Consider the following 13661-nt stretch of genomic DNA (forward strand, 5'->3'; position numbering starts at 1 on the left):
AAGAGCAGGTTCCACAAAGGCCCCTGAGAGCCGGAAGTTGCAATGGCCCCACCAGCCCACCCTCACTGGCCACAGCCTCTGATCAGGGAGGGGCCTGGCCAAGGCGCTGTGGCTTCCACTGACCTCATGAACTTGGGCTGCAGACAGGCCAGGAACCCCAGGTTCCCAGGCTCTGCCTTGGCTGCACCTGGGCCCCGTGCCAAGCTGGGGAGGCAGCCAGCACCAGCCAAGCAGCTGGCAGGGAGGGGGCGGATGGGGAGGGGTGTGGCTGCAGGAGAGGGTAGGAACTTCTGTCAGAGGATAGTGCCCTGAGGTCTTGCCAGCCCCATAGTGATCCCCAGGACAAGGACCCAAGACCTCATCACTTAGAGCTTCCTGGAGAGCATGTTGCTCTGTGTGATGAAGCCCAGTCCCCTCTGGTGGGATTTAGACCTAGCACCAACTCGCCTCTGTGACATTCTTGTGTGTGGCCTGGTTACACGGCCTGGCCTTCTTGGACCTCACTTTCCAGAGCTGTGAAGAGAGGGTGTTGCCTCCCCCCCACCCCGATTCCCGGTGGGGCTGTGAGGACTGAGAGGGACAGAGACAGGAGGGCGGTGGGGGCAGGGGAATAGAGTGACAGAGACAGACAGACAGAGGGTAGGGGAATAGAGAGACAGAATGGGGGAGATAGAGAATGCAGTCACAGTGCTGAGCAAAGGACCTGCCCCAGGAAGTGCTCAAGAGCCAGCCCTGTCACTGCTGATGGTGACAAAAGGCTCCTACCTGGGCAGGCATGTCCTGGCCTGGCAGAAGCGCCACTTGACCTGGAACGGCCCTGGTTCTGGCTGGAAGCTGCTGCTGGGGGTCTCAGGGGCCCACTGGAGGCAGTGGTTGTATTTGGATGCTGTTGCTGTTCCTCATTCTGCCAATAGAGTCAAGGTCCAACTCTGAGCGAGGACAGGGTGCTGCAAAGGGTGAGGTGCCCTCCCACCCTCCCTCCAGCAGTAAGTGTAGGCCTGGGCAGTGACTTAGCCTGGCCATGGGGCAGGGCCTGGGGTGTGTGTCTCCCCCAGGGAGTAGGGTGTGGGGGCACACAGCTGTCCTTCCTGTCTCCCACATTCTTAGCCACAAAGGGCTCTAGGAGGGGCTGCTGCAGCCCCAGCCCAGCCATTTCTCCCAACAGCTGCATTTGCCATCACTCTGACCTCTGTCCCTCCACAGCTTCCCCCCAGCCCTCTGCCTCCACTGAGCCTTCTCCCCTCCCACTTCTGCACCCAGCTGGCCAGGCAGGGCAAGGCCTTCAGCCGGCTGCTTGGCAGCTGAGCTTCCTCAACCCTTCAGGACACCAGTGGGACCCAGTACCCAGGCAGGGGCAGCCTGGCACTGCAGGTCTCCCAAGAAAGGGCATAGAATCTGGCATGTCCCTCCTCATTCAGGTGCTCAATAGACAGACAGGGCCTGAGAACGATCCAGTGATGGATCCTGGGCTCTGTGGCTCCTGGTAAGGGGAGGGGACAGATGCAGGGCAGTCATGTCAGGGAGTGGGCTGCACAGGCTCTGAGGGGTGGGCCTACTTGGTCTTGGCCCCAAGGAGGCAGTGGGGCCCTGTAATTAGCTCATGGGTCTGGTCTCCCAGCCCAGCCTCTCCCTGGCCCGAGGCTGACTGTACTACCTCCTCTAGGCCCACTGGTAGAGCCCTCAGCAGGCCTAGCCAGGAGGGTGCAGGGTACTGGTCATGTGACTGCTGTCTGTTTCTACTGCAGGGCCTCAGCCTATCTAGAGGGATCCCTGGGCCATGGAGGCCCAGCACCCTGTTCCCCTGGCGCCGGACACCCGGGCTGGGCCGTGTGCGGAGAGCCTGGGTCATCCCTCCCATCAGCGTGTCCGAGAACCACAAGCGCATCCCCTTCCCCCTGGTGCAGGTGAGGGCAGGCAGGGCTGTCCCTGGTGTCCCAAAGGCTGCGCACTGAGGGCCTCCCCACACCCACATGGCTGTTTAGGAGTTCCGGGCCCCTCCACCTCCTGTTGGAGCTGTGCCAGAGGGCACAGCCTACTGCAGGAGGCCCCCCACTCAGGGTTCTGGTCTGAGTCTGAGCCTAAGAGGGGGTCGAGACTCACCCTGCATCACCCTTGGGGCCCCACACCCTGGGTGGGTGGTACCTGCCTCCCACTGGGGATGTGATCCCAGGTAGGCATTCTCCAGGTAGGTGCTCCCCAGGTGGACACTCCCCGGGAGGACACACTTTTTGGGTAGACACTTCCTGGGTAAACACACCTGGGTGGACACATGCTCCCTGGGTGGACACATCCCCTGGTTGGACATGCCCCTAGTATACACCCTTCCCAGCAGGGCAGGAGCTCTCTGTGGGAAGGATTTTTGTCTGTTTACCAGACACTGATATATGTTAGCTGAACCTGTAACGTGTGTGCCTCTACCTTCAAGCACACACCCAAAATCTATCCCTAGAGAACAGGGTCCAGGGACCCCAGGTGTGGTACCCTGGGAGAAAGGCCTTAGGATGGGACATGCTTGGGACACAGCTCCCATGGGGTTCTGGGGCATCCCCACCCCTGGCCCTCGAGGCACCTTGGACCTTCACTGCTCTTTGCTGGGGAAGGGGCCTGGGGGCTGCAGACATCACCCTGATGTCTGTACCTGCCCCCCCCCACAGATCAAGTCAGACAAGCAGCCACTGGGCGGTGTCATCTACAGCATCCAAGGCCCTGGCGTGGACAAGGAGCCTCGGGGCGTCTTCTCCATTGACAAGTTCACTGGGAAGGTGTTCCTGAACGCCATGCTGGACCGTGAAAAGACTGACCGCTTCAGGGTGGGCTCCAGCCCTAGAGTCCTGCCTCTGCCACCTCCCAGGATCCAAACTGCTTAATGGGGAGAGGGAGGAGGGTTGGGACCTAGGACACAAGGAAGCAGGTGTTCCAGACTGCTGTCCCCATTGAACAGATGAGCAAACTGAGGCCCCAGGGAGGACTGGTTCTGGGAAGACTGCAGCAGGGCAGGCCGCCTTGGATGCCAAGGTGTGCCCTAAGCAGCCCAAGCCTTCCCAGGAAACCACCATCAGTCCGGTTGTAGCCCCCTTAACCTACAGCCAACTTCCCATTAATCCTGGTTGTGTTTGGTGGGGATGGGGCTGCCATGAAGAATCCTAAACATTGTCTAATCACAGTGACACCTCCCTTGATTCTCATGGTGGGACAGCCAGGGGAGGATCACAGAACCTGCCCCCTGAAGGGCTTGGGGTTCTAGGGTCTGAGAGGAAGGGCAGTGGGGTGGGGGACTGAGAGCCAAACTCCAAGTGGGTGTGAAGCCAAGGAGGCGAGACCTCGTGGAGCCTAGAACTGCATCCTAGCTCCCTCCCAACCCCAGCCTGCACTCTCGAAATGTCATTCTGTGCCTGGCCTGGGACAAGGAGGCTTCCCACTTTTGCTTTTTCAGAAAGTTAAATTTCCTTCTATGTATCCTAAATCTTCCTCCAAACTTTTAAGGGCAAGCTCTTGGTTTACCTACACAAAAAGGTATTAAACCCATCGCTGTCAAGTTGATTCTGACTCATAGCGACCCTATAGGACAGAGTAGAACTGTCCCATAGGGTTTCTAAGGAGTGGCTGGTGGATTCGAGCTGCTGACCTTTTGGTTAGCAGCCTGAGCTCTTAACCACTGCATCACCATGGCTCCAGAAATCTATTTGTATCTTTTTTACTTGGAAATTATGTCATGCCTGTTCTCTACTAAGATAGGAGGCAATATAATTTAAGTTAAATTTTACATGCACAGGGGAATTAAACTTCAAAAGGAGCCAAACATTACAGAGAAAGTAAGTGTAGTTATGAGCTCTCTGGCAGCCAAGGCAAGAGGGGAAGCATGCTGGCCACCTTGCTGCTAAGAGAAAGCAGACTCTTCTTCAGAGGAAGTTCTCATGTGCCATAACACCTGCCCTGGCCCCAGTGCCAGTTCACACCTATATAGGTTGGTGGTTTTTAGCTGAGGCTAAGCCTCGTTTGCATGACCCTGTGAGAGCTACCAACACTGGGACCACAGTGCCAGCCCTTGCGTTCTGCTTGACCAGCTAAGGGCCTTTGCCCTGGACCTGGGTGGATCCACCCTGGAGGATCCCACGGACCTGGAGATCGTGGTTGTGGATCAGAACGACAACCGGCCCGTCTTCCAGCAGGAGGTGTTCACCGGCCGTGTGCTGGAGGGCACTGCCCCAGGTGAGGCGGGAAGCCTGGCCACCTGGCTGCCCACTGCCTCCCAGCTCAGGGAGGGAAGCTTCGGCAGGGGCTGTGGGCAGGTCGGAAGTCCAGAAATTCCCATAAGCAAGAATTTGGAGGTCGTTCAAAGGGTCTACATGTAAGAGTCTTCAGGACTTAGGGAGTTTCCACAAGCCAACACAAGCCACTTCCCATTTCATCATAAATTTCAAACCCCAGAAACCTCCGAAATACAGACAGGAGTAGTAGATGGCAAAACTTTGCTTATTTCTTTTCTTTTTCTTAATTGAAGTGAAATTCATGTAACAAAATTAGCCATTTTTAAGTGTATGATTTTGTGGCATCTAGTACATTCACAATGTTGTACAACCACGATTTCTAGTTACAAAACACTTCCATCGTCCCAAAATAACCCTCCATGCCCATGAAGCAGTCACTCCCTCTAGTTGCTTCTTGAGTTCACGTTTTGACTGCAGATGGAACACACCCCTCTGTCCTTCATAAGCCTGTGCAGGCAGGAAGCCAGTGCACACCCAGCTGGTCCCAGCGTGTTAGAGTGGCAGTTGGCCTGGTTCTGTTCCCAGGGCAGTATAGACCTCACTTGTACCCTGGCCCCAGGTGTTTAGCTCACATCCCAGGAAAGTCCTGTGCTTCCACAGGTTAGGAAGCACTGGATTAATGGCAAAAGCTGGGGCCCTCCTTGGCTGCTGATGTTTAGTTTATGGCATCCTATTTTTTGTTTTTCAAGGCTTAAAATGACTATTTTTTCTTTTAACTTTTTATTTTGACGTAATTTCAAACTTGCAAAAAGTTGCAAAAAAAATCCCCATGCATGTGTCACAGAGACTCCCTAAACGTTTTTCACATTTGCTTTACCCTTTTTCTTCGTTTTTCTTTCCCTCTTTCTTGCCTTCTATCCTCCTTCCCTTCCTTCTTTCCCTCCTCTCTCCCTCCCGAAAACCTGTGTTCCATGCACTTGGGTGGGCCAGGTCAGAACCCACAAAAGGAACAGGAATGAAAGATGGGCAGGATTCCTGCCTCCATGGCTCCCCTGGGGTGGACCAGGCTGAGAAGCCTGTCATCCCTGGGGGCCCTCCCTCTGATACAGGTCCAGCTCTGGCTGCTGTCACTGTGGGTGAGTGCTTGCCTCAGTGTAGGTGGGCCGGGCAGTGTCACAAGGGCACCCTGTGGCTGGCACCCTCTGTCTTCCTGGGGGTCAGGGCTCCCACCTCTCAGGGATCAGGGCCAGCTGGGTTCTCCAGCCTGTGGGGAGGCAGGTTCCAGGTACCCCAGCACACTTAGCCCTGCTCCAGGCTGTTTCCATGGTCTGGTCGAAGACAGTGGTGTCAGCTCTTGCGTGTCTGTGTGTCAGACCCTCCGCCCCACCTCCCCAGACAAAAGAGTCAGGCTAAGTCTCCAATGTCACATCTACTAGGCCAGAGGTGGGCCCTGGGCGTGGGTGGTGGTCTGTGGGGAGGTGGCAATAGCATCCTGCAGTTGGGGCATGGCTCAAGGTCCCTCCAGTTAGCCTTAGTGATGTGAGTAATGACAAGAAGAACTGGCCACTGGGGTTCATGGCGGGAGCCAGGTGTCCTAGTTTCCTTGGGCTGCTGTAACAAAACCCTACAGTGGGTGGCTTTAAAGAACGGGAATTATTCTCTCATGGTTCTGGAGGCTGGGATCCAATTCAAGGTGTCGCTATATTGATTCCTTCTGGGCGCTCTGAGAGAGCAACTGTTCCTTGCTTCTCTCCTGGCTTCTGGTGACTGAAGGTGATCTTTGGCGTTCCTTCAGCATTTTTCTTCCGTGTGTGTGACCCTGTCCCAATGTCTGTTCTCCTCTTCTGTGAGACACCAGGCATATAGGAAGGATTAGGAACCACCCTACTCCGTGTGACATTGTTAACACCTCCAAAAAAAGACTTGATTTCCAAACAAGGTCACATTCACAGGTACAGGGGTTAGGACTTCATCTCGTCTTTGTTGGGAACATAGTTCAATCCATAGCACAAGGCTTTATGATACTGCACATGGCACCTCCCATGTACGGCCCTGCGACCCCCTCACTGGACACTGGCCCCACGCACCCTGTCCTTCCAGGTACCTTCGTGATGAGAGCAGAGGCCACTGATGCAGATGACCCTGACACGGACAACGCGGCACTGCGGTACTCCATCCTGGCGCAGGGCAGCCCTGAGTTCTTCAGCATTGACGAGCGCACTGGCGAGATCCGAACTGTGCAAGTGGGTCTGGATCGCGAGGTGAGGGCTGTGGGCCAGCCAGTGTGGGAGCTCCGCGCCCGTGCAGCTGGGCCTGCCCTCCAGGCCATCCTCACCTGCTGTGTTGGGCAGCTAATTTTGGATATCCCTGTGCCCAGCCTTGCTCACCGTGGTGAACACTTCCCACTGTAGGAGGGGAGCTGAGTGCTGCTAAATACTCATGGGCATGGGTTCTGGACCCAGACTTGGCTCAAGCCAACTGTCTGCCTCCTGTAGATGGTCTCTTGATCTCTCTGGGCCTTAGTTTCCCCTTGGCAACCGGGCACAATGTCTCTACAGACCTCACAGGTTTTGTGAGATTAGATCAAAAAAGGGCGTGAAAGCCCTCCACCTATGCCTGGGTGAGTCTTCTCGTCCCTGTCCACCGGTTAAAACCTGATTCCAACTCATAGCGACCCTATGGGACAGAGTAGAACTGTTCCATAGAGTTTCCAAGGAGCGCCTGGTGGATTCAAACTGCCAACCTTTTGGTTAGCAGCCATAGCTCTTAATCACTACGCCACCAGGGTTTCCCCCTGCCCACCAGTCACCCCAAACAGACCGCTTGGCAGGAAGGAGAGGCCTTTCTTGAGGGCCTCCTGCCCCTTTGGGGCCTCATTGTGACACCGCTCCAACTTGGCCCTTCCCCTCCAGAATAGCAGATTCTTTGGTAGCCTGCCATCTGTCTGTCCTCTGCACGTGCCTCCTCCTGCCAAGATCCCCTCCAGCCCCTGCTACCTGGCTTAGTGCCTACCTGTGTGTCACCACCTCCAGGAAGCCCTCCTCAGTTTCCCCATGGCTTCCTGGCATTCTGCTGTGTGGTCCATTTGTCTCTCTCTCCTCCACTATATCATGCTCCCAGGGCAGGGGCCCAGATGGTTGGAGCTTGGCCCCCAGCGCCCTGCACACAGTCAGTGCTCCTTAAGTGTTTATCCAGTATACAGCTGAGCTCACCCCCACCCCACCCACAATAGACAGGCATGAACCCATGGTTGGTCAGATGTCTTTGTCCCCGTGAGGCCACCAGGCCCCGGAACGTCTTCACTCACACCAGGCAGTGAGTGTTCTGCCTGTCTCGAATGCAGGCGCGATGCCTGGGCCATGGAGGGCTCTGCAAGGGGCCAACCCCATCCCAGGGGGCTGGTAGTCCTGATTCTCAGTGCCCTGTGGGCTCTTGTCTCCTCATGGTGCTGTTACTCACAGGTGGTCACTGCGTACAACCTGAGCCTGCAGGTGGCAGACATGTCTGGGGATGGACTTACGGCCACGGCCTCAGCCATCATCACCCTGGACGACATCAATGACAACGCGCCTGAGTTCACCAGGGACCAGGTGCTGCCACACCCCCAGCCTTGGCTTGGGGCTGCCCATCGCTCTGCAGCTCTGGGCCGGGACGAAAGAGGGCTCACAGGCTGGGGTGCTCTGGGGGCTGGGGGGGCCTGTGTGGTAGATGTCCAGGTGGATGATGTCTACACTAGAGGTCCACACAGGCAGTGTGGACATAGAGCTGCAGGGAGCAAGGTGCTAGGCTCTTAAGGGGAGGCCACTGCTGAGCCCTTTGGGGCTCTTGAAAACTAGTGTGGAGGCAAGTCTCCCTAGGCCCTCACTGGGGGTTGGGGGAGAGTGGCCAGCCCCACCCTCCAGGGCACAGATAGAGGGTTCACGGGGGCCGCTGGGGGGCAGCGACTCACAAAACTGACAAATCAGAGAGGACATTGAGGGGAGGCTCCTGGGGAGCTTGCAGGAAGGGCAGCATTTAGACAGGAAGGTGGGGCAGGGGAGGCCCAGGCCTAGGAGGGGGTCCTGAATGCCAGGGCCCCAAGGTAGCCCGACCCACAGCTATCTGCTGGACCAGCCCTGGTGGGTAATGGGGCCTGGCCTCTGCCAGTTCTTCCTGGAGGCCACGGAGGCGGTCAGTGGCGTGGACGTGGGTCGGCTGGAGGTGCAGGACAGGGACTTGCCTGGCTCCCCCAACTGGGCGGCCAGGTTCACAATCCTGGAGGGCGACCCTGATGGACAGTTCACCGTCCGTACGGACCCCAGGACCAACGAGGGTATCCTGTCTGTAGTGAAGGTGAGCACCCCAGCTCTCAGTTGCTGGCACTGAGTGAGGGAGGGACTTAGCCGCACTCCTCACCCCAGCCCCACTCAGAGCCTGTGTGAGAATAGAGGGAGGGAACACGGTGCAGCATCAGGACTGGGGTTGACCATAGGTCAACAGGGCCGGGCGGGGGGTACACAAGCCTGTGTGTGAGTTACAGTGTGCTTTCTACACGATTAGTGCGTAAAAATATAGTGCATACCAACAGATTCATCCTGGTACTTACTACTTTATATGATTTTCTGTGCTTTTTATTTTCCTGCTTAGTTTTTATTGTTCAAGGTTAAAAAAGGGAATAAAGTAGGGGGCTCTCCAGACAGACTGGGGAGCGGCAGCCCTGGCCTTCCTGATCGGAGCCACTGTGGCTACTCCCCTTGCCCATGGCTGCCTTGGGCCCCTGTGTGCAGTGGGTACCCAGTCCTAAGCCCCCGTGTGCATTGGTGCCTGGTCCTGAGTGTCAGCCCACCTCTGCTCGGTCCCCCAGCCCCTGGACCACGAGAGCCACGAGCACTACCAGCTCCGAGTGTCGGTGCAGAACGAGGCCCCGCTACAGGCGGCTGCCCCCAGGACCACACGAGGCCAGGCCATCGTCAGTGTGCACGTGCAGGACATCAACGAGGCACCCCTCTTCCATGAGAACCCACTCCGAACCAGCCTGGCTGAAGGGGCGGCCCCAGGGACCCCTGTGGCCACCTTCTCTGCCCACGACCCTGACACCCAGCAGCTGCAGAGGCTCAGGTGTGTGTGGGGAGGCCTTGGGAGAGGTAGAGGGGAGCTATGGGGCCAGCAATGCCCTATGCCCCAGGCCAGGAACACAAGAGGTGCTGAGGGTGTGCGGGTGCCACCCTGCGCAGAGGGCTGTGTGGTTCTGAGGGTTTGAGGTGTGTGTGTTGGGGTGTGTGTATTGGGTTGGTGTGTGTTCAGGTGTGTGTGTTGGGATGCATGGCCACATTCCTGGGTTCCCCAGTGCAGGCTCAGACATGCCCTTTCCCATTCCCCCCCACTGTTGCCAACAGCTACTCCAAGGACTATGACCCAGAGGACTGGCTTCAAGTGGATGCCGCCACTGGCCAGATACAGACCCAGCGTGTGCTCAGCCCCACCTCCCCCTTCCTCAAGGACGGCTGGTACCGAGCCATCATCCTGGTCAGCGATGATGGTGAGCACCAGCTAGTCTCTGGTTCTCACCCTGGCAAGAAGTCCTGCCTAGTTCTGGATGGGGCTGTGCCCTGGCCGTGAGCGCGCGGGCCTGCGTGCTGTAGGCCGGGTGGGGCACCAAGCCAACCCAGCCCTGCCCCCGCAGCCTCTCCGCCATGCACGGCCACCGGCACCTTGTCCGTGGAGATCCTGGAGGTGAACGACCACGCGCCGGTGCTGGCTCCGCCAGCCGGCAGCCTCTGCAGTGAGCCGGCACGGGGCACTGGCCTCCTCCTGGGGGCCACAGATGAGGATCTGCCCCCACACGGCGCCCCCTTCCACTTCCAGCTAAGCCCCAGAACCCCGGAGCTCGCCCAGAACTGGAGCATCAGCCAGGTTAACGGTGAGACTCGGCCGTGGGGGCGATGGACACTCACCGCCGGGCTACCCGCTTAGCGGGGCGGGATTACTGAGTATGCCTAGCCTATAGGTGGGGAAACTGTGGCTCAGAATCCTGGACTCCCACCTGGGCGCTCGCCCTTACAGGCGGGGCGGAGGAGGCAAGCCGGAGGGCCTGGAGGCTGACTGACGGCTGCCCACTCCCCAGTGAGCCACGCGCGTCTGCGGTTGCGCCACCGGCTCCCCGAGGGCCTGCACCGCCTCAGCCTGCTGCTCCGCGACTCGGGACAGCCGCCGCAGCAGAAGGAGCAGCCGCTGAACGTGAGCGTGTGCCGCTGCGCCGCCGACGGCGCCTGCCTTCCCGGGGCCGCAGCCCTTCGCGCTGGGAGCACGGGCGTCAGCCTGGGCGCGCTACTCGTAGTGCTGGGTAGCGTCATCCTGCTGCTCAGTGAGTGCTGGGACTACCCCTGCCCCAACCACGCCCGACCCTCCCTCTCCGAGCCCCTAGACCTCCCCACCCCGCCCCAGAGCCAACCCCGCGCCCCAGACTCACTCCCTGGTGCCCACAGACCATGAACAACAGCCCGCACCCCCAGACTCTGCCCCGCTCCCTAGACTCTCACACACCGCACTCCCGGAACCCCGACGTCTCCAGACCAGTCTCCCTCCCCCTGCCCCAGACCCTCCCCACGCCCGGACCACCTCGACTGCCGGGACCAGTCCCCAGCCCCAGCCCCTCCTACAAGACCGCCGCGTCCCCGGACGCCCTACCCCTCCGCGCTCCCAGAAGTCTCGCTTCGGGCGACCCCCGGAAGTCCTCCTCCCCGGCCGCGGCGACCCCAACGTGTTCCCCATCTCCCCACCCCGCGCCCAGTGCTCATCCTGCTGGTAGCCCTCCTGGCGCGTTGCCGGCGGCGGTCGCAGGAGAAGGGACTGCTGCATGGGCTCCAGGACGACCTCCGGGACAACATCCTCAACTACGACGAGCAGGGAGGCGGGGAGGAGGACCAGGTAAGGGCCTGAGGCCAGGTGAGGGCCGGAAGTGGACAGGGGTGTGTGGAGTGCGGTGGTTTGGGAAGTACCGAGTCTTGGGAACGATTCTCAAGAAGCACCCCGGGCTTCCATAGAAGGGACTCACGTTAGCCCTGGAGACGATGACTCTGGAAACTTCCAGGAGTCTCGGAAAAACAACTCCCCCGGCACCCCATCCCAGGCTCTCCCAGAAGTGTGCGGGTGGAATCGCCCTCTGTGGTCCGGGGCTCAATTCCACTCCCCTCGTATGCACAGGACGCCTACGACCTCAGCCAGCTGCGCCATCCCACAGAGCTAGCGGCCCTGGGCGGGCCTCTGAGGCGGCCGCCGCTGCATCACGATGCCCTGTCCGGCCGCCTGCCCGGCCCGCTTCCCCGTCTGCTGCCCGCCAGCACCGCCGACATCGCCGGCTTCATCCGCGACGTAGGTGCTCCTGGGGCGGGTGGGGAGGGCACAAACTGTCCCTGAGCGTCCCCTGCGGCCAGGCGGGGCGGACGTGAGCGCGCGCAGAGCGCAGGCCGAGCTGGGTCAGCCGCCGCGAGGGAGTGGAAGCGCCCGGTGGAATAGCACGGCCCCCCTGAAGCGCGTTCCTCGGGGTGCTGACGAGGACAAGCAGTGTCCTGGTTAGGGGTGTGGCCGCCGCCGCTACTACTCCTTGTGAAGTGAAGCGGCGCCCGGTGCTGCTTTAGAGCTTCGAGAGGTTAGACGTGGCTACCCGCCGCATCCACGCTCCATAAAACTTCTAGGGCCCTGTCCTCCACGGTGGCCGTTTCCAGGTCTTTTTCTTCGCTGTCTACAGATCACGTGGCCGCTCTGGGCGCTGTGATATTGTCTGCCCGGGAAGTGACCAGAGCACGGAATCACTTTTGGGGGGCGGGGGGCAGCACCAGCGGAGCACACTACCTGGCTCAGGGAAGCACCTGGCCCCACGAACCACCCCTTGAGAGGCAGACTCGCATGTCCCTGTTAGGAGGGTGTGGGGCCAGAGGGGGTGTTGTGTATGGGGGACAGGTGCAGGTGGAGACTGGCAGGTTTTCAAACCTTTAAAAGGCTGAACCAGTGGGTCTTGCTGATGGGAGTGTCGAGGATGCCTCTGGATTTCTGGCTTCAGTGGAGAGAGGCTTCCGCTTTGAAGAGAACACAAGGGTGCTGATGGGGGATAGCCAGCCAGCCACTTTCCATGGGCGGGGGAGTGAAGGGGAGCAGGACCAAGGGACTGACTCATGAAGGAGCCCACAGGAGAAGCAGGGTAGTGGGTCTCAGCCCCACAGGGACCCTCCTCCCCTCAAATCTGCATCCCGAGAAGAGGCTCACAACAGTGACCCTGCTGTCATCCACACTCAGGGACACTGCACAAAACTTACAGCCCTCTGCTGCCCTCCCTCCCCCTCCTCTCCTCATCCAGGACCGCCAGGAAAGGGGCCAACCTTAAGCAGGGTTCCGTGTCCTTGCCCTGGGTGTTGGCTGAGTAGCCGCAGCTTGGGGAGATGGGGGTATCCGCTGGCCCCATACATGGCCTTGAGTCTCCCAACTTGGGGAAATGAGGGGCACCCCTTGGCCCCATTCATGGGCCCTGAGTCTCTGTGACCACTCTGCAGGGCTTGGAGGCTGCAGATGGTGACCCCAGCGTGCCACCCTATGACACAGCCCTCATCTATGACTACGAGGGGGATGGCTCCGTGGCAGGGACGCTGAGCTCCATCCTGTCCAGCCTGGGGGATGAGGACCAGGACTATGACTATCTCCAGGACTGGGGACCCCGCTTTGCCCAGCTGGCAGACATGTATGGGCACCAGTGAGGTGGCCGTGTGTTGGTGTCTGCTGGAGCAGGGTGGGGTCTTGCTGCTTTGGCACAGCAGGCACAGCCACCCCAGGTGCTTTCTCCTGCCAGCACCATGCCCAGACACAGAAGGCCGTCTGACGGGGCTGATGGGACACCCCACCCCTGCCAGGTGGGAGGTGGCTAGAGGGCCCTGGGTCCCTCCCCCAGCATTTCGTTTTCCCAGGGGGACTCTGGACACCAGAAGGAAGGAGGTAGTGGCCAGAGGCGGCGTGCCCCCACCCAGCGTGGGGAGAGTGGTGACTTGGGGCCAGCACAGCCCTCTCCCACATCTGCCCCATCTTTGTACGACAGAAGCACCCGCAGCAGATCTGAATTAAAAGGTGCTAGTCTCTCCGGTGTGAGCCTGGCATCAGAACTGCTCTGTTTCCAGGGGGGTGATGCGGCCTCACCCCCAGGACAAGGTTCTGGCTAGTCCAGGGCCTAAGGCAGGACTGCCCAGATACTCGGCCCCCTGCCCTTTTGACAGGCAGCCAGGGCTGGAGCACCAGGCTGTCTGAGGCTGCACCTAATTGGGAGGTTGGGGGACCGTGGCCCTGGGGCTCAGTGTGATGAAGCTCCTCCAGCCCAGGGCACCAAGTTCCAAGGTCACCTTTATCCTGCACACCTGATAGGTGTGGGTCAGGGAGGAGACTCCAAGGCCACAGGAGCGAGGGGCCTGGCAGGGACACCTTCATACCGTCCTT

General features: G+C 59.4%; 1 protein-coding gene across 1 annotated transcript in view; it reads left to right on the plus strand.

Annotated features, from left to right (window-relative positions):
* CDH15 (cadherin 15) overlaps positions 1-12934 on the plus strand; it is a 16940-nt gene extending 4006 nt beyond the window's left edge. The window contains exons 2-14 of the mRNA XM_004377766.1: positions 1746-1904; positions 2655-2810; positions 4065-4209; positions 6309-6469; positions 7670-7798; positions 8355-8540; positions 9052-9305; positions 9584-9726; positions 9871-10107; positions 10312-10551; positions 10978-11114; positions 11391-11558; positions 12734-12934. Of these exons, the coding sequence (XP_004377823.1) occupies positions 1746-1904; positions 2655-2810; positions 4065-4209; positions 6309-6469; positions 7670-7798; positions 8355-8540; positions 9052-9305; positions 9584-9726; positions 9871-10107; positions 10312-10551; positions 10978-11114; positions 11391-11558; positions 12734-12934 (2316 nt within the window). The remainder of the gene's footprint in view (positions 1-1745; positions 1905-2654; positions 2811-4064; positions 4210-6308; positions 6470-7669; positions 7799-8354; positions 8541-9051; positions 9306-9583; positions 9727-9870; positions 10108-10311; positions 10552-10977; positions 11115-11390; positions 11559-12733) is intronic.
* Positions 12935-13661: the final 727 nt, after the last annotated feature.

This window comes from Trichechus manatus, unplaced genomic scaffold, assembly GCF_000243295.1.
Source record: "Trichechus manatus latirostris isolate Lorelei unplaced genomic scaffold, TriManLat1.0 scaffold00053, whole genome shotgun sequence".
Taxonomy (NCBI): domain Eukaryota; kingdom Metazoa; phylum Chordata; class Mammalia; order Sirenia; family Trichechidae; genus Trichechus; species Trichechus manatus.